This window comes from Protomyctophum bolini (assembly GCF_963924005.1).
Source record: "Protomyctophum bolini genome assembly, chromosome: 8".
Lineage (NCBI taxonomy): Eukaryota > Metazoa > Chordata > Actinopteri > Myctophiformes > Myctophidae > Protomyctophum > Protomyctophum bolini.
Window position 1 is genome coordinate 10,440,182 of NC_137869.1, and position 24,450 is coordinate 10,464,631.

The window sequence follows — 24,450 nt, forward strand, 5'->3', positions numbered from 1 at the left end:
ATCAAGCCTAAGGTCTGAACTGGAGACCTCGACTGGAGGGGAGGAAAAAAAAGGTGTTACAAGATTTTACATCTTACATGTGTCTGCCGACACGTGCATACAGACGTCTACAGACACCCAACAATAAGTGTGGTTGGTTCCGTTGGCTGGCCAGCGGGTTTTATGGCACGGGGTCACAATCAGAGCCGTGTGTGTCGGCCGGCCCATAACGAAGGACATCATCAGTCCGCCTATACCCAGACATCATCTGTGCCGGGGTCAAAGGCCAAGGCAACAGGAAGTGGCTAACGGGCCAATGAAAGGGCCGGGCATGGGCCCGTGGCCCTGCCGCACCACAACGTGACACATAATGAAACACATCCAGCTCTAGGAGATTACTGCATGGGGGCCTCTGTGTGTGTGTGTATGTGTCTACTGCTGCACGTGTGCACCCAATATGCCCACATGGACCCTGTGCATCTCTCTCTGTGTGTGTGTGTCTGTGCGCGCACACACACACACACACACACACACACACACACACACACACACGTCTAGACTGCTGTGATTTACCTAGTGAGTGAGCTGCGGTGGTTTTGGAGCTGAAGAATCGTCCCAATCCCAAATCTCCCAGTTTCACCACACCCGTGGCCGTGATGAACACATTGGCTGGCTTGATATCTGGAGAGGAGAGGAGAGGAGAGGAGAGGAGAGGAGAGGAGAGGAGAGGGGAGGAGAGGAGAGGAGAGGAGAGGAGAGGAGAGGAGAGGAGAGGAGAGGAGAGGAGAGGAGAGGATCAAACTAATCATCATAGGGCACATTCTGTGTTAAATGTCTCTTCATGTTTCTTGTTTCAAATGTGCAATTCGTTAATCAAAAATCATCTGGTGCTTTGTTTCCATCTTTGTTTCCAAAGATGACAATGGCAGACAAAACTGCTCCAGTTCAGGTCTCCTGTGTGCACTTGGCCCACGGTAACATGTCAGCTAACTTGAATGGTTGGTGGATGACCTAATGTTAGACCACTTAAGCTGTTGTTGATCGCTCTCTTCCTCATGTAACATTTCAGACATGACCTCAGTGTACAGATGTAGATGTATCTCATTAACTTTCCTTCTTTTCTTTTGCCCAGGGAGGATGTACGATCCTCATTTCTGTCACGTTCTCTTTAAACTAAAGTCATGTTAATGTGACCTGCAACAGCCATTGAAATGTACTGCTCCCGTATAATAACAAGTGGCTTTTTGAATACACAGTAAAGTCCTCCGTGTTAATGTATCCATTTGTAACTCTAAGACTCAGTGCACTGCGTAGGCAGCCTCTGCTAAGTGCTCATTAAAGTCCCCCAAAGCTCAGGGTTCATCAGCGTCTGAGCGACCTAATCAAAGCCTCGGTCCGGCCAAGCTCATCGCCACCTGCACAGTCAAATCCTGAGTGTTCATTTCATTCTGAGAACGGACGATGGGTCCACTTGGTTACACTCTCAGAGTAATGAATGGATGAATTGACACGGAGGATTTGGCGGTGTGCAGGTAGGCGAGGGTTCAACAGCAGGTTTGATAAGACCGGGTCCTTATTGGAAGCATGTGAGCCCATAAACACTGTGCTCTCTGTTCTATGTTGCCGCTCAACACCCGCCTGTCAGGCCATCCAATGAAACATAGAGGTTCACACTACAATGTCAGGCACAAACCTTGTCTCTCCAAATTTCTACTTTTTATGATCCCCCCCCCCCCCCCCTCCATTTAATGCCCTACTTCGTCATACAATATTCACTATTTGTGACACATATGATCGTTTCTTTTACTGAAAAGTAAGGGTTTTGGACATAGGAGGTTGTTCATATACAGTAGAGTGCATCATTCTGAAGCCAGAGTTCTATTTCAAGCACTCATTTCAGTGTACCTCACTCACATTATCAGAGAACCGGGGTTATCGAATGGTAACCTAGATTAAACCCTATACTTAGTTAACCGGGCTCATACTATGCCCCACCCCCTGTCTGTCTGTCTACAAAAATAACCCATTAAAATCAGGAAAGCATCTGCATCATTTCGGATTTTTGCTTTGGTTATTCAAAAATAGCAGATATACAAGCGGACGGCGCTGTAAGCTTGTACAGCTGCCATTTCTTTTTAATGTTCTTGAGGTTTAGGTCATGATCCAGGTCAAAGTCAAAATGGGATTTTCATGGAATTTGGTGAGAACAATCTGTAGGCTGCCCCGACAGGAACCAATGACTTTTGGGTCAAAACGGTCAAAAGTATTGTCACAATCAAAATGAGCAGCCATATCTTGTGTATTTATTGTTTATTTGGATCCCCATTAGCTACTACCTTAGTAGCAGCTACTCTTCTTGGGGTCCACACATAAAACACATCTCAGGATGGATAGATGCAGAACAAGTCAGTGTTACCTGGTGACAGACGATGGTGCAGACAGAATTTGCACCTCTGGGTGTATTTGTTTAATTTGAATTGCATTAGTATTGTAATTTATAATAACACATAAATTATATGCGAGTGTTATTTACATATGATGTGATAAAGAGCGTAGACAGTGTGTGTGTGTGTGTGTGTGTGTGTGTGTTGTAGCTTTCTTGTATAGCTGAACCTGTCATTCATTTTCCAAATGATTCCTCTCAGGATTACAGAAACAGCACGCAGAAAGCATGTAAAGAGTAAAACGCCCATGCTGGCAATATGTATTAATGTAAAACATGACCGGATTTAAGAGCATAATTATAGCATCTTGTCTGTCGGGTGGAAACCTCATTTGTCCAAAACTGTTACTTTTCAGAATTCCAAAACGGCAAAAGTATCAAATCTACAAGCTGAAAATGAGACGCACACGGTTGAGCTTGTGGATCTGCAAATGTTGATGCTTTTGTGTGATATTTAGGGAGTTAATTAACAAAAATAATTATATATATATATATATATTAGGGATGCCACCGTTTAATCGATTTTCCGATTAATCGTCTGAGTCTCCGAAATCAGAAAAAAAGACTGCATGATATATCGAACATGTACCTTCATCAGAGTGGAGAATATAAGTATAAATCAAGTTGAGCAAAGCCACTCTTCTCTGCCCCTCTCTCTAACAGACACAGTTAACGATCGCTTGTTAAGTGCCTGCCAGACAGACAATCAGATTAAATGAAGGCAGTTGTAGAGTAGAGTGTAGACTAGTGAACTGAACGTTTTCTGTTTATATCAAGTACTTCATACCAGCCCCTTATGAAACTACTTCTCCCCAAATCAAAGTGTGTGTGTGTGTGTGTGTGTGTGTGTGTGTGTGTGTGTGTGTGTGTTGTGCGCGCATACCTCTATGCATGACTCTCCGGGAGTGCATGTGTTCCAGAGCACTGCAGAGCTGGACAAAGTACTTCCACACTGTTCTCTCTGGGATCAGCCTTCTCTGCTTCTTAAAATGCTACATTAAACACACATACACACAGACAGGTTTGTATTCGATTTTATGAATATCATTTTTTTTAATGTTTTGCCATTTTTAACCGTAAGCCTAAAGACGAAAAATAGCAGCTCTACAAGCTGACAATGCACCCCGATGTCGGTGCACGACACCGGTAGCCTTGTGTAGCCAGCCTAAATATGTCTTTGCAATGCAAATTAGTATGGCTATGCAAGGCTACGACTACGTATGAACAGATTTTGACCCAGGGACCACCATCCTGACTAAGAACAACCTAGGGACCACCGCCATTGTGTCGGGTGGTTCCATCATACACCCACCTAACAGTGATATAGTGATGGGGCAAGGCTCATGCACCATTCCTGGGTTCAGACAATCCATGCTAGCCCTCTAGGGGGAAATGTGGCGCCAGTGCCAGAAGAATGCGTGAAAATCGGAAGAAGAAGGGCTCCCTGACTAACCACATGGTGTAGCCCCCGCATGATTCTATTCTACGTCCCAGCATAGACATGGTAAAGCCCCGCCTGCCTCTGATTGGCTTACAGACTTACCAGACTTTCCTCCGAGGTGAATAGCTATATGCTCTTATGCACTTTGGTCAACCTTGGTTGTTTTAAAATGTGCTCTATAAATAAAGTTTGATTTGATTTGATTTGATTTGATTTGATGCTGGATAGTCTGCCACGAGGTTACTCTGTGGTGGTACATAATACAAGAGAATGACAGCTTGGTACGGGCGACAATCAACACAAACACTTTATTTAGAACACACCCAAATCAAATCATTTGTGTCAATCAGTGCAACATACGTGTTCAATCAATAATTCAATCAAAGCAAACAGCATGAACAATATTAGTTTACCCGAAACATACATTTTGTAACAGCTATCATTAGTTATAGGCTTTAGTTATGGGCTGTGAATAATGCTTGTTTTGGGAAAAATATAATTATTTAATGATATTATCAAGATTGCTTAGTCTAAAACATATATATACATTTCATCCAAGTTCAAACGTATGTTTTCTAGCATTGGACCAACACGATTTGTGGACTGCGTTCTCTCTCATCTCAGTAAGAATGCTCTCAACCACTTTTAAAATGTGTTCTTACATAGAGAAAAGCAAAAATAAGAAAAAAAAGCACAACCTAAGCAAGTAAGCATGAATGGAAAGATTTATACTTGGACATACAACGGTATGCCGTGCGTGCCACAGATCCACAAGCCCACTGCTTGAACTTGTAGATTGTCCATTTCCGGCACGGGGCACACTTGTACAACAGAATATAAATTTGGCACAAGCCAGTTACCGTGGGGGCCAGGGACCAGGGTACAAGGATTTCAAGGAGGCAGTAACAATAGTCTCCTGGTGTGTGTGTGTGTGTGTGTGTGTGTGTGTGTGTGTGTGTGTGTGTGTGTGTGTGTGTGTGTGCATGATCACCATCCCCAGCCCCCCTCCGCAGCACTATGACTCCACTGGTAATGGAAGCCAGACCCTATGTGCTCTCACTCTCTTCATAGACTAACTAACCCCCCCATCCTCATCTCATTTTCACTGTGCCCTGCAATGGAAAGCACATGCACGCATCCTCGGGAGCTGGGTAGAGAAGAAATGTGTGGTTCCTTCCAAAACCCTCTCATCTGGCATACAGCTCTTTTGTTAGGTGAAGCTTTTCAGTGGCACCACAGCCCCAGTCATCATTTTTTGGGAGCGGGAGGGCAGGATGGAGTTCGGTTCCTCCGGAGCATGGGGACTGTGGTCACTCTCCAAGAGGCCCCAGCGATGACAGGGCATGTAGGCTACGTGTAGCTATTGACGATGGACCAATGACAACATTAAGGAAGTTGATGAAACGTGGCCTCATCCCTGTGCACCAAGCCGTAGACGTAGACGAAAAGTACGGAACACAAAACGTAGGCGTTACCACAAGGTGATATCAGTGGCTTCGTATTAGTGTGGTACGAGGCGTCAAAAAAACAGCTCCCGTAGGATTTTTGTGCTAAAATTGATTTTTTACAGATCTTGGTTCTATAGAGTCCAAACTATGAGAAAATGATGGGGTTAAATTTTTCCCGACCCCCACCCCGTTTCTGGGGGGGTCATCTATTTGGGACCTCCCAGAACAGTATGCCAGCCAGTTAATGTCCGATTTTCATAATATTAGAATTATTTTGTATGTTTTAAAACATTCTGAGTTGATTTCTTAAACTTTTAAAGTGATCAGAAGAATCTTTTTTTACTTTTGGTAGGGGTGTTTCCTTACCTGGGACCTCCCGGACTGACCCCTGGGCCTATTCCAGTTCTCATTACATTCCTCGCTCTGCTCCTGCTCCAGAATATTGTCAAATTAGTTAGCTGATCTACAAGGTCGTAGTTTGAGCTTGTAGATCAGCTATTTTCAAAGTAAGGTGCCTCAGACCCAAGTGTAGCAAATATTGCTGCTAAATAAAGATCAGCCAAGATCAGCCAGGCTGCTGCTGTCTTTCTCTTTTCTCTTTGTCTTTCTGTTGTCGGTCAGGTGACTGGGAGGGCTACTTGTCATCCTTAGAGGAACTCATCAAGTATTTCTTTGCTCGTGATCTCCTTAAATATGCTCGACTATCTTGCCCAAATGAACGCTCTTGAACAGGATGACCGCAGTTTAGGTGTGCTTCCCCGTGGGAGGTTAGGGTGTGGGTTTGAGATGATTAACATCGGTAGACTGTAGACAACTTGACAGCGTGTACTGAACGTGCGTTTGATTTGTGAGTTATCTTGGCACAGTACCATGGGTGTGTACGCATAACAAAACCATGATGCTTCTATGCATCGATTGGTATGAAAAACATAATTGAAGCTGAGAAATGTCGGCTATGTGGTTGACACGCACTGTGAGAAGATGAGTTCAGATATGTACCAGTGCCACTGTCTGCTATTTTGTTTAAAGCTGCATTACACCTCAAGCAGACTGAAATTATGAACCCTTTTGGGTGTTATTTTGTCCATAAAGTGATGCTATTCTTGATATCCTGATCCTCAAAACAGGATTTGATATATTCAGACTAAAATTATTAATATTGCCACCACCACCAATAACCATGATAATACAGCAGCTATCTGCACCCGGGGAAATCACTTTGCCAGCTTGTGAATGTGATGGACATTTCCATTAATATTTTATTTTTGCCACGGACATGCAAAACAAGTGATCAATGATATTACCAGAACACAAATGTATAGCCTATAGTACTAATTGACTCTTGACGTGTCATAGTGTCTACTCTATTCCACTGCGCTACACATTTTAAAATAAGTCATTTATCAAAACTTATTTTTGGGGAAAAGCCGATCTACAAGCTCACAACACATTACGGCATGTTGTGACCTTGTAGATCAGCAATTGTCCTTTCTTCTTAGCCTATAATGACAGGCCCAAAATTGGGATTTCAGGGTAAAAATAGCTATATAGTCACCCAACTTACCCAGAAAGACTGGGAAGTTATCCACTGTATACTGGCAGGTGGCCGTCCAGACAGGCATTATATGTGGCATAATGCATGGTCCAAGTATATTCCATGTTTGGGATTTCAATAAATGGGTCTTCCGTCTTATACAGTAAGTAGGCTACAGTTGCAGTCCGAGAAAGGGACACTTAGCTGCAAAGGTGAATGGGTGCGCAGTATACTTAATATTAGGTTATTGCAGATGGCCTTTCAGAGGACAGTGTTATTTGGGGACATGAGGAGACAGGATGTTCTACAAGCTAAACTAGTTTTGTGTTTGTCAACGTAGCTTAATTAAATAGTTGGTGTCAGTTCATTAAGGTGTGTACTCTAGGTTGATGAGACAACTATGCAATGGAAACATACCTGAGATTCAAAACAGATAATTAAGTACTGTTTAAGGAATGTTTCACTGTTCACTGTTTCACTGTGTTGTGGGGAGCATTTTCTATAACAAAGTAGATAGACTAGACCCCATGCAGTAGTGTCATTGCTGTAACTTGGTATCTGTAATGTGTTCTGTTGCTGCAGGGTGAACTACTGTATGGGTAGCATTATAGTATAATCGATGCCTTACAGCCCCCCCCCCCCCTCTGTTTTGGAATGAGGGAACATAGGGCTGAGGGAACATATAGGGCTGAGGGAACATATAGGGCTGAGGGAACATAGGGCTGAGGGAACATAGGGCTGAGGGAACTTGGGTACGGTCCCAACACTATTAGGGAGGACATTCAAGATGATGATGATGACGAAGATGAATAGATCCTGCAAATAATGTATTGTAGGCATAATTGACCATGGGCTCTTTAAGAGGATAGGTGTGTGTGTGTGTGTGTGTGTGTGTGTGTGTGTGTGTGTGTGTGTGTGTGTGTTGTTAGTGTGAGTGCAGTGTGTGAAATAAATGGACACATTCTGCGTGCCCAAAGTGAGAAGTTGCAATACCTTTATTACCTGCAGTAACATCTGTCAACAATAATGGTAGAATACTAATAAACTATCAAAGTACTTTACATAAACGCAAGATATTCTAATACTATTCGAAATACTTGCAAATCTGTATATATGGGTGCAAGAATAGGGGAAAAACTAGTCCCGGCCCCCTGTGGAAGACCCCCTGTATTAACTACTACTCATTTTTGTAATCAGTGCCCAGCTACAAAAGCTTTTAATGCTTTAAGTATTATCTAATTTGACATTGTTCTGGAACAGGAGCAGAGCGAGGAATGTAATGAGTACTGAGATGAGTCCGGGGGGTCCCGGTGAAGAAAGACCCCAACCTAAAGTCAGAAAAGATTATTCTGGCAACTTTCAAAGTGTAATAATAATAAATCAACTCAGAATATTTAAAAACCTATAAAACAACCCTAATATTATGAAAATCGGACATTAATTGTCTGGCGTAATATTATGGGAGGTCCCAAAATATATGACCCCCCAAATAAGGGGTGGGGGTCGGGAAAATTTGAACCTCATCATTTTCTGACAGTTTGGTCCCTATGAAAGCCAAAAAAGGAAAAAAATCACTTTTAGCAAAAAAATCCTACGGAAATACACCTCGTACCACACTAGTCCAAGTGAGTGAGAGTGTACAGTACATCACCCTATATTGGTCCATTTGGTGTGTACTAGGGTCCAGTTTGCTTGTTATGTGGTCCTTCCTGTCCTATTTAGTGTGGTTGCAAAAGGCAACACACTCTAGGACTATCTTTATTTCTGTTTCACATTCAAGTATTCTTTTGTCTGAGACCGTAAGGGCTTTAGTTACAAAACTTGGCCGGAGGTTCATCATAATTACAAAAATCAATTAACATATAACTAGAATTTCTCCGACGTGACGTGACATTGTAATTGGCTAGCAAAATACGTGGGAGGGGAGGGGCCTATATTAGCGATTGAGGCAACCACACTTTGCAATTTTCCAGAATTGCATCTTGCATTTAGTTCTACCTTACTCTATTACTTTTACCTGCTTGTGGAGCAAGCTGATCTATATTGGTATTAATTAATTATTCAAATATCACCCTCCCGGCTTCAATCCGCCTAAAACGGGCCTGGATTCCAACCCCTATGCTCTGCAGTAGTGGACAGGTACTTTACTTTGCTCTATTCTTATCTGACATCCTTATATTCTCTCTTCTAAAAGTTAGTGTGCTTAAAGGGACACTTCACCCTTTTTGCAAAAAAATATATGTTAATGACGTTTAGAAGCTTTAGATCACTTTCCTGGGGGTATTTATGTGTGTAATATGTGGTTTTAGATATTTTAGATAGTAGCAGTGAGCCTGTTGTCTCTGATGTCATGGACACTGGTCTCACTACCTTCCTGGACTACAATTCCCATAATTCTTTGGTGCACTGCTCCTCCTTGTGGATAGGGGGGAGAGCTGTCTTACTGAGACAACATGTAGTCCAGGAAGGAAGTGAGCCCAGTGTCCATGACATCAGAGACAACAGGCTCACTGCTACAATCTAAAATATCTAAAACCACATATTACACACATAAATACCCCCAGGAAAGTGTTCTAAAGCTTCTAAACGTCATTAACATATATTCTTTTGCAAAAAGGGTGAAGTGTCCCTTTAAGCATTTTAGTTAAAACTAGATTAAAAACATTAACATTAAAAGGTCTATATTGTGATTGTACTCTTTGAGTGTCTCAGTGTCTCCCAGTCTCACCACTCTTCAATAAACAGAAAATACATTTTCAGGTGGGTTGCCAATATTAGGAAGGAGAAAAAAAAGCTGGAAGTGGGTGATAATTTATGTATTTAATCTGACAGTGAATGACAAAATATCACTAATACACCATTTTATTTCAAAACTTGCAAACATAGTTCTACAAGCTAACAGCATGTCACCGTTTGTGCGCGATGCATTAATAATTAATATAAATGTAATCAAAATGTCACTCATATCCTACTGAGAAGATAGCCAGTTGGTAACTGTACATGGTACATAGAGTTGTACTAAGTTGACCACTCCATAACTCTGGGTCTTGAATCTCAGAAGGAGAGAGATGCGTTGTAAGAGAAATACAGAAAGAGATAGAAGAGCTGGAGAGAGTGAAAGTAAAAAAGACGGAGAGAGCAGAGAGAGGGACCTTGGCCCACATCCAAACAAAGCATCAGTGAGGAGCTATTCTTCCCCTTGCCCTCCCATTTCCATATCAGAGGACCGTTTGATGTCAATGGGGAGGGCATAGACACCCACCAGCAGCAGCAGAAACCTCTCCTCCTTGCCTTTAACAGCAAACACTGCACATGCAATATTCTGCATGCAAATCAAGGACCATTTGATTTGAATTCTGACATGGTCAGAGAGAGAGAGAGAGAGAGAGAGAGAGAGAGAGAGAGAGAGAGAGAGAGAGAGAGAGAGAGAGAGAGAGAGAGAGAGAGAGAGAGAGAGAGAGAGATAAGAATAAGAAATAGAGAAACACAGACACGGTGGAGGATGGTGAAATCAAAAAGAATAAGAAATGCTCAAACTCATGTATTGGGTGGTGTTCAGTTTTACATACTGTATGGCTCACTATGTGAGAGAGTTTACATCACAATGCGGGCCTGGAAGGGGAGCCCCGGTGCATACATACAGTACCTACAGAGTGCGACTGCTTAATTAGAAAAACAAATAATTTAGAACTGTACGCTGTACAGAGAGGCAGCGGCGTGCAGCCACTGTGGTGTGCGTGCGTGCGTGCACGCGGGCGGGCAAGAGCTTGTGTGTTGTCAACAGCTATAAGGAGCTGACACAGTCTGAACATTCCCAGCATCCTCTTGCTGGCGCGGCTACATAACAGTGACGCGCTGTGGTTCGTTATCATGCCTCTTATAAGCTTGCCATGTTGTATCTCGGTGAAAGTGCATGTGTGATTGTGTTTGTCCATGTTTGTGTGCATGCAAGTCACAAGTGTGTGTGTGTGTGTGTGTGTGTGTGTGTGTGAGAGAGAGAGAGAGAGAAAGCGAGAGAGAGAGAGAGCACACGCATTCTGTGCAAAGCCTGCCACTTTGAATCCGTTGTACCACTAATCCTCGCCTCTCCTAATTTGCCATGTTGTTGAAGTGCGTGGACGTCGAGCTGCCGAAGATGACTGTGAACGGCTTGTCGAGCAATGCTGATACAACGCAACTCCATTATATATGCATGAGAGATACCAGGCTTTTTACATGCACACCACTAATTTGCTACAGTATACTGGCAGCCAGTGAATAGCCGGGAGGGGGGAGGGGAGGGGTGGTGGTGCTGGTCTAACTTACAGAAATGCACAGAGGCAGAAGTGTAGCAAGGCGAGGTAGTAGGGGATGTTGATGGAGAGGAAATCGTTACCACTTTATAACAACCATGTGTTCACTTCTTCAGTTTCAAACTCAGTGACAGCATCCTTACAAGCGGAATGCTCCCTTGAAACAAAGCGTTCAGACTTGGTCGACCACGGGAAACAGCAAGGCTCAGCGAGTTGAGGAGTCTTTTGCAATGCAACCTGTTGCATCAAAACTCCTGCATCACTTTAGTTTCAACCTTGGAGCAGATGACTGTACAAATGGAGGGTTCTCGTCATTATTTCTTATGTATCCCAGAGGGGAAATTAAGGTGTTACAGCAGTTCTCATAGAGACGTTAAAACATGTTTAATCTAATCTAAATCTAAAATAGGCATCTAAGCATGGTCAACCTACAAAAGCTATACGGAGACCCTTCAGCAGTCAGATGCCTTATTACAACATACTGTACTATCCTACCTGAGAACATGCACACTGCTGAGGTGTTGTGGGGCAGGTAGATCCCTATAGCCTGGACATCTAGACAGTCATGGTTAGCTGGCCTGGCATGCCAGCTATTTTTAACTGTGTTTTGTGATCTCTCTCACATAAATAAATACATTAAAAAAAAAACAGTGACTGAAAGTGCAGCAAAACTGTCTCATCAGTTATTGGTCAAGCGTTGTATCACACACCAAATATAGTAGTAATTTGTAGTAGTAATTTGACAGTGCTTGTAATCTACAAGCACTGTCTCTCTGTGTTGCGAGCCTATAGATCTATGTTTGGTGCGTGACACCCGAGTATAACTTGGTTTGGCTGATGTGTCAAGTCACATAGTTCTATAGTTTGGCTGTTCTGTGAGCCTGTTGTACCGTGGTGGGTGTCATTGGTTTCAACTTGTCACCAGTTCTTCCAGCAGGTAATTTAGGTGTGTGTGGGACTGTGTGCAGGAGGGGCCGCTGTGTAAAGGCAAGTGTCTTACCTTGATCATACGTGAGAGGTCCCCGGCATCAGCTAGCTCCAGTACTATGTTGAGCTCATTCTCCTCAATAAAAGATGCATGGTACTTTATCACATTGGGGTGGTTCAGTTGCTGTTGAGAGGTGGTGGGAAAAGGAGCGATAGACAGACAGAGAAGGGGAGAGATAGAGAGGAAAGGTGTCAGTGACTGTTTAAATATTGAGAAGGATCCCTACACACACACACACACACACACACACACACACACACACCCACACACACACTAACATCTGGAGTGTTAGTTTAACCCAGAGTGATTTTTTTTAACCGTTACGGGTCAAAATGAACCCTCCAGAATTTACGGTGAGGGTCAACAATGCCACAGCTAGAAGACATTATGAACCCTCAAAGAAGCTAGAGAGGCTGTATAGGACATCTTGATATAATACTGAGGTCTTGATACTATAATGTACTGCTGCGTGTGTGCGTGCACATGTGCATGCGTGCGTGTGTGTGTGTGTGTGTGTGTGTGTGTGTGTGTAATGGCACACCAGAGACGTAGCCTGGATTTGGCATTTAGATGGCCACATTTAGTTCAGTGGTGGAAACAGCATAAGCCTATGTCACATCAGTGTGCTTTGGAACAAACCCATGTACGTCCCTTGGGATTCTCTTCAAAACGTTCAGCAAGTGAAGGTTAACGAAAAGTATTATTAAAATAGTTCAATGTTAACAATCCTCGTCATATGACCAGAATCCCGTCCTGTCCTTTAAGGTTAAATCGCTTTGTGCACCTGTCCAATGTTTACTTGCGTGGCATCGCATCTGCTTATTCACACAAAGCTTCACTGTGACATTCTCCAAACAATGACAACTTCTGCACAGGGCCATTAAAGCACCTCATACCAGAACCTATCCTATTCTGGCAGCCCTGAGTGTATGTCACGGACTTAGTTGTTAGAAGGCACCAGCCGACATTTTACACTGATTTATTTTCACCGGCTATGCCAATTAAAACAAAACACAACCCAACAAAGCAAAGTAGCCACATCCATGTTTGATAGTAAAAGCGAGGCCCCTAATGAGACGGTTTTGTCCACGACTGTGACAAAGCCAGGCGACATGTCACAACAGCCTCTCCGTCTGTGATGACAACAGCCCATGTCTGACACATGAGCACATGTACAAACACACACACACACACACACACACACACACACACACACACACACACACATCTGACAGGCTGACACGGCTGGCAGGAGGAAAAACAAGCGTCCCGGGCTCATCTCTGGGTGAGATTTCTTCCTGTTGGTTGGTCAATAAGGCAGGAACCGCATTCCATGAAGTAAACAAAAAGCCTCAATCCATCTGGAGCAGGAGGACGAGGTGTGTGTGTGTGTGTGTGGGGGGGGGGGTTACAAGGAAACAAACATAGTGACACAGTGACACAGACATGGAAAGAAGTGAGGGGAGAAGGGGGGGGGGGGACGTGACGGAGATGCGGAGGATGACAGCAGATTGAAAAAAAGATAGAAAAAGGCAAGAGAGAGAGAGACGGGGGGAAGAGAGCTGGAGCGAGAACGGAAGAAAGATACCAGCAAAGGATAGAGATGGAGATGTGCGGCATGGCGTGGAGTGGGGTGGGGTCATTATGCGAACAGACGTGTGTGTGTGTGTGTGTGTGTGTTGGGGCGGGCATGCAGTGCGACACGCCTCCTCCTCATTCTCTGCTATGATTAAAGAAATGTTCATGCTCTGGATGATGCAGAGGAGAGGAGTGTGTAGTATAGAGTGCGCTACACTACTCTCCACTCCTTCTGTATACACCCCTCCCTCTCCCTCCCCCCCCCCGTGCCAGATGTATTTTTGGCTCGGGGTGGCAGTTCTGTGTGGCATTGCACGAGGGAGCAGAGCCAGAATGACAAGTCTCTCCCACCCCACCCCACCCCCCCCACCTCTTTTTCTCCCCCTTTTTTCCAGCACTGGAACCCTGCAGGCCTGCAATCCAGGAGGAAGTATGGGTGACATTCACACGCAAGATGTTTCACGCAAATGATGGCTGCAGAATGGCAGCAGCATGTCCGATCATGTGTCATAGACCATTTCATTACTGCCTTCGTTCATGCACAGGATTACTTCCAACCTGTTCACTGTACATTATACGCAATATATAGACACGCCGGTATGAGGTGAATACGCTGTTTTTAGTCATAAAAGTCAAAGTAAATGATGTAAAGTTAAATCTAAAAAAATCACAGTTTTGGTTGTATTTCGAATTTTCGATGAATGAATAGAGCGTCGCAGTCCCGCCCCCTTTTACACCGCGGACAAAGTATTTATTTAACAAAACCAACTGGGCTTGTGACAAATCATGACAATAAACACAATGTTTTGGGGCCGATCAAATAATTAGAAAGAAGAAAAAAAAGGCAGGGTGCAACAGTAAGAAGAAAAACAGAAAGTGTTGCATGACCCTGCCTTTTTTTCTTTCTAATTATTTGATCAGCCCCGCGTTGTAATAAATACTTTTTGAAAAGCCTATGGGGAAAATGAATGGGGAATCATTTCCTGGGCACCTCGTCGTTCTGAAAGGGGGCGGGACTGTGATCCAAACGGGTAAGTCACAGTGAAGAATCAATTATTGTGGACATCCAAATTCAGACACACAGCTGAGGTCCCATCGCAAAAGTTGTAAATCTAAGTATAACCACAGCTACAATCTCATAGCATTTACAGCATTATGTTAATATACATGCGCATATATTACATCATATTTTACAGGATAAAGCCCTGCAGCTATTATGACTACATCCTCCGCATGCTTCAGTCCTATAGTAGTTATCGTCACTAATGCCCAGCCTCATTCAGGCTTTTTCCAGCATGGAGAATTTCGAAGTGGCCGCATAACATTTTGTGCTGCCTCGACAAAACTCTGTCCATGTCAGCTTGCAAAAAGTGCAGGACAGAACGAGGAGTCAAGGAGATGGTGTCATTATGGCTCCGCTGCCAAGTCCTTCAGGAGTGTGTTAAAAATACATTAACTATAAAGTTGATATTTAAGTTTCATGGGTGATTTTAAGATCATTACTATGTAAAAGAAAAAGTAGTTAAGCCTGAAAAGGTGGGTTTTATGACATCAAGTCGGAGCCTGATCACATGACTATAGAGATAATGTGTACCGATTTGTGTGATATTTGGACACAATCTCTAGGAGTAATATCCCAAACTTTGTTTTACATAAATCAGCCTCCTGGTGGGCTATAACAGTCTGCTGTGTGTGTGCACAGTTTCAGGACCATCAAACAAACGGTGCCGGAGATTAGCTGTTCACAGATGGACACACAGATGGACATACGGACGGACAGGGGGGGGGGGGGGGGGGAAATAAAACTGGTCTCCGTCACGCCGCCTGGCGGAGACAACAAGGCAGCTTTATTTTGTAAAATTAAAACAAAGTGGTGCCAAATGAATGCATGATACATACACGGATTCACGATTTAAGTACAGCCTCATTTTGTCAAGGAAGTGTGTGTGTGTGTGTGTGTGTGTGTCCACGCCATGCCAGTCCAGTTAAATGAGGTTGGGTTGTGCCAGTTCTCCATCTCTGTCAGAAAACCACCGGTGTAATCTAATCTCAAGCAGAGCCCGGGTGCGCGCACACAGAATTTAAACAGTGGAATCATTAGCTTCCAGAGTACAAGGCTGGGCTGATAGCGATCACAAACGGAGGGGATGAACAGTTGAACAGTTAGGAGGATTTCCAAAAATGTTGCACGTTTTAGATTAGCACAGAATAGTCTATTTCTGTGCCAACATTTCTCAGGGTGGATTCACACGAAAAAGGGACGGAATGGAAGAAACGGGCTACTTTTCAGCTAAGAAATCATTATGCCAGAACAGCAGAGCACAGACGAATGGGCAGACTGAGTCTGAGACGTACTGTAGACAGACAAATAAACAAATAGGCAGACTGTTGAAGGGCTGTGTGTGTGTGTGTGTGTGTGTGTGTGTGTGTGTGTGTGTGTGTGTGTGTGTGTGTGTGTGTGTGTGTGTGTGTGTGTGTATGCGTGCGTGCGTGCGTGCGTGCGTATATGTGTCATGCCAGTCGGGCCATGCCAGCGTGCCTCTCATTATTCTGATTTGGCTGTGTCTCCTGTTGGCCTGTCTAGCAGGGGGATGAGGCAGAGGGACTGTCTCTTTCACACTCAGCCCTTTGTTTTTTAAGGCTGGCCGAGGCGGGGCGGGACCGCCGAATAACCACCAACATTTCGCTAGCATTCAGCCAGAAGACATTTCTTAAAAGACAAAAAGGGAGGCACAAAATGCTCTGGGGGAGACCGGGTGAGAGAGAGAGAGACAGAGAGAGTACGCCGATGGAATGACATGGCAACAGGGGGAGATACAAACAGGCAGAGGAGGAAGCAGTAGGAATGAGAAACACAGAAAAGTGAAAGGTGGTATGAGGGAAGAGTCTGTGGGAGTGAGGGAGTGTGCAACAGAAAGCCATATACAAAAACCCCATATACCTCATTCACCAGGGTCTCCGCGCTCAGATCAAAATAGCTGATCTTCTAGAACTGCTGTTTTCAGCGACGGTTCACCTATGTTTTTGTGAATGTTCTCCCATTATGACAGGCCCAAAATAGAGACCCTAGGGTTCATGTAGTTAGCGGCAGAAAATAAATTAGATTGGCAGGGGGATATAAGCAAACGAGTGTGTGTGGCGCAAAACTTTGGCCTCTGACCATTTGCCAACACTCTTTGTGAACGTCACACAATGGTCATTGTCACTCAGCACAACAAGGTAGCCATCTATAAGAGGATCTGTCAGAAGCTAATCTTACAACCAAGACTAGACTGATCAGTGGAAAATAACTTATTCATACTGTCACTAAGCTAACGCAGAATCTCACAAATGTTTGTTCCCATATTATTTCTATACATTTTGAAATATTAAACTGTCATCGGCTAGACTCTTTCAGAGTGAAGACTATCGCATAAGCTGAAACCAAAACCTTTCCCTTACGGAGATATATGTCATAGATACATCAGAGACGACTGGCGTCATAGACTGATCAGATATATGTCATAGATACATCAGAGACTGATCAGATGTATGTCATAGATACATCAGAGACTGATCAGATATATGTCATAGATACATCAGAGACGACTGGCGTCATAGACTGATCAGATATATGTCATAGATACATCAGAGACGACTGGCGTCATAGACTGATCAGATGTATGTCATAGATACATGAGAGACTACTGATCAGATGTATGTCATAGATACATCAGAGACGACTGGCGTCATAGACTGATCAGATGTATGTCATAGATACATGAGAGACTGATCAGATGTATGTCATAGATACATCAGAGACTGATCAGATGTATGTCATAGATACATGAGAGACTGATCAGATGTATGTCATAGATACATCAGAGACGACTGGCGTCATAGACTGATCAGATGTATGTCATAGATACATGAGAGACTACTGATCAGTCTCTGATGTATCTATGACATAGATACATCAGAGACGACTGGCGTCATAGACTGATCAGATATATGTCATAGATACATCAGAGACTACTGGCTTCATAGACTGATCACTTGAAATCTGAGATTCACATGGACCCTGTGTTGTTAAAAGTATCGCTCTTTACGGGTCCCATTCATGCAACCCACCTCGCCTCCCCCAATCAGCCGTAGGAGTTTCAATTAAGTAGCAAGAGATAATTGGTAGTGGTGTAGTGGTGAGAGAGATATAGAAAGAAGGAGATCTGTGTGTGCAAAACGCCTCCAGCTCACACACACAGAGAAGGTGTGTATAAATGATACATATAGTCACTGTCGGGCAGAAACCTCCCACAGTGTGTACGAGGTATGAGAAAAATATTCTCTCAGGAAATGGAAAAAAGAACCTGTGTTCCAAATGGTTCCAAAATATATAGTTACAATTTAATCACAAGCTCTTGTTAAAAGGAGTAGTTCACCAAAAAAAATACTTATTTTCTATTAATTACACACCCCATGAAGCCTTGAAGTCATGGAGATTCTTTTTGTTTTTGTCAAATTCCGAAGCTAATAATTGAGTCTATAGAGCGTCGCAGTCCCTCCCCCTTTCAGAACGACGAGTGGCCCAGGAAATGAAATGCAATGACACGCTCTATATGACCAGTACAGAATTCATTCCATATGTTGATCTGACCTCAAACCCTTAGATCTCCATATATGGAGCTGACCTGTTCCGACATTCCATGTTGATCTGACCTCATCAAACCCTGTACACTCAAGACACGCTCCATGTATGGCACGTGTCATGGAGAAGACTGGCTATTTTCGCAAAAGATTCACCTACCAATCTACAGGCTTGTCAATCAACTATTTTCATACTTTTGCAGAACACTGTTATACGACAAAGTATAAAATAGGGCATTCATTTATGAAAAACATAAAAGATTCAATAGTTTTCTGCCGACAGCAATGATACGGGAAAGCGAACCAGGAGTATGTGCACATGCATACAGTATACACATATGCATGCATATACTGTACCTACTGTATACAGCCCTGCACACTCTCAGACATGTCAGCGTGACACTTCTGTGGGATCTTGCAGACAGCAGGAATTATTGAGGCTGGCATTAGTTTGTTCATTAGCGTTTGAGAGCAGCACAAATGACTCACGTCGAAACGTGGTTTGATAAACGAAAACGCTTCATTTGGAACCAAGAAAACAACAAAAAGAAACAAAAAACAAGAGAGAAAAGAAGAAGGGTGGAAAAGCAGAAGGGATGGATGGAAAGAGCGAGATAGAACATCAAAAGACACATGAGGGAGACTACTAAATTTTCATGCTGATGCACTGTTGGCCCCCCTTTGAAACATTATAGAGAGATGAAAAATAACAATAGTTTCAGCATTAAAAAAAGAGTCAATGTGAGCCTGGAGGTACGACACACTGGAGCTAGTGATGTTGCGCGCACAGAGACACACACACACACACACAGATGCTCAAACACATAAAAACACAAAGGTACACTTACTCTCTCACACACATGTACACACGCGCGCACACACAAACTCGAGACAGACAATCTGTACACGATGAACGAACACACACACACACACACACACAGATCAGATCCGTCTGGCGCAGATCAATTGTTTTCCTGTGGTGGAAGGTCTCAGCTGAGGCACCTTAAGAGAACAGAGCACAGCGCATGATGCCGTCTCCACTCCCCTGGTCCTTTACCTTAAGGAGATCTATCTCTTTGATGCAATCTTGCCGAGCTTTGGCATCCATCAAGTCGAATATCTATCAAGAGATCAAAAGAAAGAGAGAGAGAGAGAGAGAGAGAGAGAGAGAGAGAGAGAGAGAGAGAGAGAGAGAGGAAGAGAGAGAGCGCGAGACAAATGGAGAGACAGAGAGAGAGAGAGCTGTTATAGCAAATTCAAGGGATGGAGAAGAGAAACAAAAACACTAAACATGGGGAGAAAAGAGAGAACATTGCTTTTGAGACTGCTATGTACTGTACGAGTGTGGAGTCAGTCACTGGGTGATGTTTTACTGAGTGATACACACTCTGTGTGTGTGTGTGTGTGTGTGTGTGTGTGTGTGTGTGTGTGTGTGTGTGTGTGTGTGTGTGTGTGTGTGTTCAGTCAAAAAGTTACAACACATAATCCTGAATACAGATATAGAGGGATAGAGTATATGAAAGCATATAGCAGCTGGATCACCAACTATCACACATTATGAATACACGTACATAGACATAGAGCATGTGTGCGTTTTGGAGTGTGTGTGTGTGTGTGTGTGTGTGTGTGTGTAGTTGGCATCAGCTGCTCCCCATCAGATGGATCATTAACAGTAACGCAGCACCAGCCACTGACAGTGACCAGATACAACACAACCAAACAGAATATGTGGCTGCGCGCTGGTGTGGTGTATGTGTGTTTATGGTCGTGTTACCGTTGAGTTTTAGCATATGTGCATATTAGAGTGTATCAGTGTGACGGGGGTAGGGGGGGGGGGTGGAATGCTAACCAGCCTACAGCAGTGCACTGCAACATTCCTGCATGCCTCTCTCTGCCAGCTGGAAGCTAGAGGATGTGTGCCTGTGCGTGCGTGCGTGCATGTTCGTGCGTGCGTGCGTGTGTGTGGTGGGGTGTTTACTACAGGCTATTGATTTATGAGTGCAAGCCATAACAGAATTCTATGCAAATGTGCATTCATTTCAGTTAAAATTATTATTTTATCTAAATTGAACAAAAGACAAAAACTAAAATCTTGTTTGTGTTTACATGCGAGACAGAGAGTCCTATCTCACCTGGACTTTCTTCAGGGCCACTGATGTGTTGTCTAGCAGGTATCTTGCTCGGTACACTTCACTGAACTGTCCGCGGCCGATCTTCTTCTCAATCTGGAAGTTAGCCAGGGAATTATGGCCCATGTCTGGCTGCAGTGGCTTCTGAAATGATACACACACAATATATATTAGAGGGAGGGACAATACAAAGTAAGTCATGAGTCTTTGCTACATCAGTTCAGGAAGGAAGAAAGGATGAAAGACGTAGAGAGGCGTTGCACCAGGCTGCTAGTGATTTGACTTGAAATCTGGACGACATATTTCCCCACTCCAATTCTTGTTATTTTTTATCTAAATGAAATGAATTGATGTCATTAGCTTAAAAAGTCTATGAAATGTTTCCAGCGAGGTACTACAGTGAAAAAAAGGAATGGGCCAAGGACAGGCCCCAGGGAGATTGCAAAGTTAACTGTGAACACTCAATCACACCAAAAAAAAATGTTATAAACAGAATAAGACAAACTTGCAGTCTGATCTAATAACTAAGGTAGTCTTTCTTGTAATGGAGCCAATTCATCTCAGTTGGGTCATTAGGTTCATTATACTCCAGTATAATATTGTCCTCTTTTCTGTCTGCCAAGACCCATCAGTGACAGATTGACGACAGGCTCACAGGCTCTCGCTTGCCTCTGGTTCTGCCCTCCATTATCCTGTCTGCAATGAGCAGCAGCCAGCATGGCTAAAAGAGGAAATAAATAAATTACAAGCTAATAAGCCCTAATAAGCCCCTTGGACGTGTGAAAAAATAAAATTAATATAAAACATAACACGCGGGGCCACATGACCTTTCTAGCCTTCTTTGTAAACTTTTGCTGGGCGTTGGCGGGCGGCGGGGGGACAAGCAGAAGGTGACGGATATCAGAATGCCACATGTCACACACCAGCGCTGCTGCCCGACATGGCCATGGGAGAGGCTCATGGACAAACAACTTAGGAAGGAGGGAAACAAGAGGAGAAGGAGTAGGGGGATCCAGCCCTTTCACTTGTGGTAGTGTTGGACAGAGTCCACCTGAAAACACACACAGGACAGAGACTGAGGATTTCACACACACACACACACACACACACACACACACACACACACACACACGCGCGCGCACACCACTGCACCACTGCACCACAAGAACAAAAACCTCCAAGATGAAGTTTGCCCAAAAAGGGAATTAGAAATCTATATACTAAAGGTCTTAATATAAGTGGGAATATCTCCTCCGCTGAAATGTCCTGTACACCAACACCAAAAACAAAACCAAAACAAACGCCATCTGCTTTAACCAACATCTGTGGTCAACTGTGAAATAGTCACTAATTGCCATAAAATGTTACACTCGCCACATTTCCAACACAGGCATGTTCAACACGTTGATATACTGACAGCACTAATATAAAGACTGCATCATGTAGCATGAGATAAATGCATTCGCATACAGTACATACAAACGTGTACACATTAAGCATGCACACACACACACACACACACACACACACACACACACACACACACACACACACACTAAAGGGAAGAGGGACTCACAACAGGCCCGTGTATTGGAGGGAAGGAGGGCTGTGAGGATGGGGGTTGGGGGGTGCAGAGCATGGGGCCAACCAATTTAAGCATTTCATTGTTTTGGTTTTTTTTAAGTTGACAGCCAGGAGGAGAGGCGCGAGCCAACGAGATGCCCCGTCCAATTAACACGGCGGAGGTGTGTGCATCTTTTTTCTCCAGCATGATGCGGCCGTCATCATCAGCTCTGACAGCGAGCATGACATACTGTTCCTCTTCCTATTGTTCAGCATCACAGCAACGTTCAACAACTCCCACTGTACTGTACTGGTAATAGCTTCCACTGCACACATGCACGTCATAATCACAATAATAACAACAACAACAACAAACTAACAATAAGAATAGCTGGCAAATTCATCATGGTAATCGAGTTGCGTGGAAATCTACAAAGTTGGCGATTGAAACTAAAAGGTGTGCAATATTGAGAATTGATTTGTTCCGTTTCTTTGTGGTCATCAACATTAACGTTTGTTTAGGATGCAGGAGTCACAATGTTTGGATTAGCAGAGAGGGAGGGGCATCAGGAAAAAGAGGGGGCATTGCTTTCACTCGCTGCATGGTAGCTTGACAAATGTTAGCATGAGCCTCTAAAGCGCTGTGACAACCGCCTGCTGAGAGCGCGGTCTCGCTAATGTGTCCTGGCATGCCGGCCCCCGTAATCACACATTTACATATGCAATGACCTACATTTGCATGTCAGATCGCACACTGTCCGGCGTGATTAACGGCGGGCACCTCCCTGCGTGGAGTCGCCCTGGGTGGCGGCAGGGGCCGTGCGAGGGCGGTTGAGAGGGGCCGGAGGGGGGGCGACTTTTTTGGCAGCCGCGGGGCCGGGCTGCCAGGCAGGATTATGTCAGCCGGCGGGCACCCGGCATTAGACACTTCATTAGAGCTAATCTGTTTAGCAGTGGGCAGTGTATGTAAACTTCACAGGCCATTTGCGGCACCTCTTCACCCCCTGGCCTGGCCTTCAAAGGGCAGGAGGGCCGCGGCTGACTGACAGGCAGTCTCATCCACCGTGCACGGTTGTCACACAGTCGGGAGCTTCCAGCTGAAATGTGAGGGCCCACCCCAGACACACACACACACACAAAAGGGTCAGAGACACACACGGGAGGGGAAGTCACAGGAGTGACCCTGAATGACGAAGGGGTCATTGGCTGAAACAAACTGGGAGGAGAGGTTTGGTCAGACTGCAGAGGTGACTATTATGTGCCCTTAAGAGTGTGTATGAGTGTGACTGTGTGGCCTGGTTCACCGTTCAGATTAACAGGTCCTATACAGTTCAGTGGGTGGAACACGACTGAGAGGTATGCACGCATGTCTCTAAGGTATTTCTGAACACTGCAAATTCCACAGTGTTCATTTAACTCTGGGAGTGTATGGGTCCATTTGGTTACATTTTGTATACATGCAGTCATGCAACAGTTGCAAATGGATAAATGAACAGAGATTGTACTGTCAGTGTCAAGTAGAACAAAACATTCAAAATGTCTAAATCATAGTTCTTCCATGACACAACCTACTTGTCTACAATGTAAAAGCTCACATAAACAGAGAAAGAAAAGACTTTCCCCAACTGTTTCTTTCCGAGATACTTGGCTCTCTGTCTCTACATCAGCCATCACGCCATTTTGGACACAATGGGACTGTGTGTCTACTCTCCTGCGACATTGAATTGTGGAAAGGCGTTCTAGATTTCCGGTAAAATGTCACAACTAGAAACCGCAGCTGTGTTTTGCCTCTCTTCCACTCATCCATCTATTTTTCCTTCTGCTCCTTCTATTTCTCCATTCATTCAAACCCTGTTGTATGAATGTATCACGTCCTGTGTGTGAAGTGACCTGCACACAGGAAGTTGACACTTGACAGTGGTCAGGTTCCTGGCACATCAATCCTGGATGTGCCACCATGAAAGTAGCATTCTGCCTGTCATTATCAAACGTGTGTAAGAATGAAGGGCGATATATGGAGGATCAAGGCAATAGACACTGCAGGCATATACTAAAACTAAATAGCATAAAACATAACTACTGTATATAGGCTAGATGTTTAAGCAGTATTGTTGTTAGAAGGTGAACGGAGAAAGTCAGTGTGGAGAATGACCTCCCAAGCTTCGCACCTCCCTCCTCCCAGGTGTAACCGTTGATATATTGTAGGTTTAATTTACCTTTCCATAATTGAATTAGTAGGCTGTATCATGTGGTATGTTATTACTAACCACGTATCAAGCTATATCTACAGTAGTTTCTTTATTTCTTTTTTGTTGGCATCATTCCGGTTGGTGATGGGACGAGCTGCAGGGGATGGAGATTAAGTGGCAGCCAGGCAAGGCATTGTGGGTAACGACTGTGAGGGACAGCGTGTCTTGGTATAAAGGTGACGC

General features: G+C 44.0%; 1 protein-coding gene across 2 annotated transcripts in view; it reads right to left on the minus strand.

Annotated features, from left to right (window-relative positions):
* nek7 (NIMA-related kinase 7) overlaps nucleotides 1-24,450 on the minus strand; it is an 84,282-nt gene that overhangs the window by 26,625 nt on the left and 33,207 nt on the right. For both annotated transcript variants that reach the window (XM_080770051.1, XM_080770050.1), the window contains 5 exons: nucleotides 20,459-20,599; nucleotides 19,384-19,446; nucleotides 12,138-12,248; nucleotides 3,306-3,414; nucleotides 553-660 (listed from right to left, as the gene is read on the minus strand). In XM_080770051.1, the coding sequence (XP_080626177.1) occupies nucleotides 553-660; nucleotides 3,306-3,414; nucleotides 12,138-12,248; nucleotides 19,384-19,446; nucleotides 20,459-20,581 (514 nt within the window). In that variant the 5' untranslated portion in view covers nucleotides 20,582-20,599. The remainder of the gene's footprint in view (nucleotides 1-552; nucleotides 661-3,305; nucleotides 3,415-12,137; nucleotides 12,249-19,383; nucleotides 19,447-20,458; nucleotides 20,600-24,450) is intronic.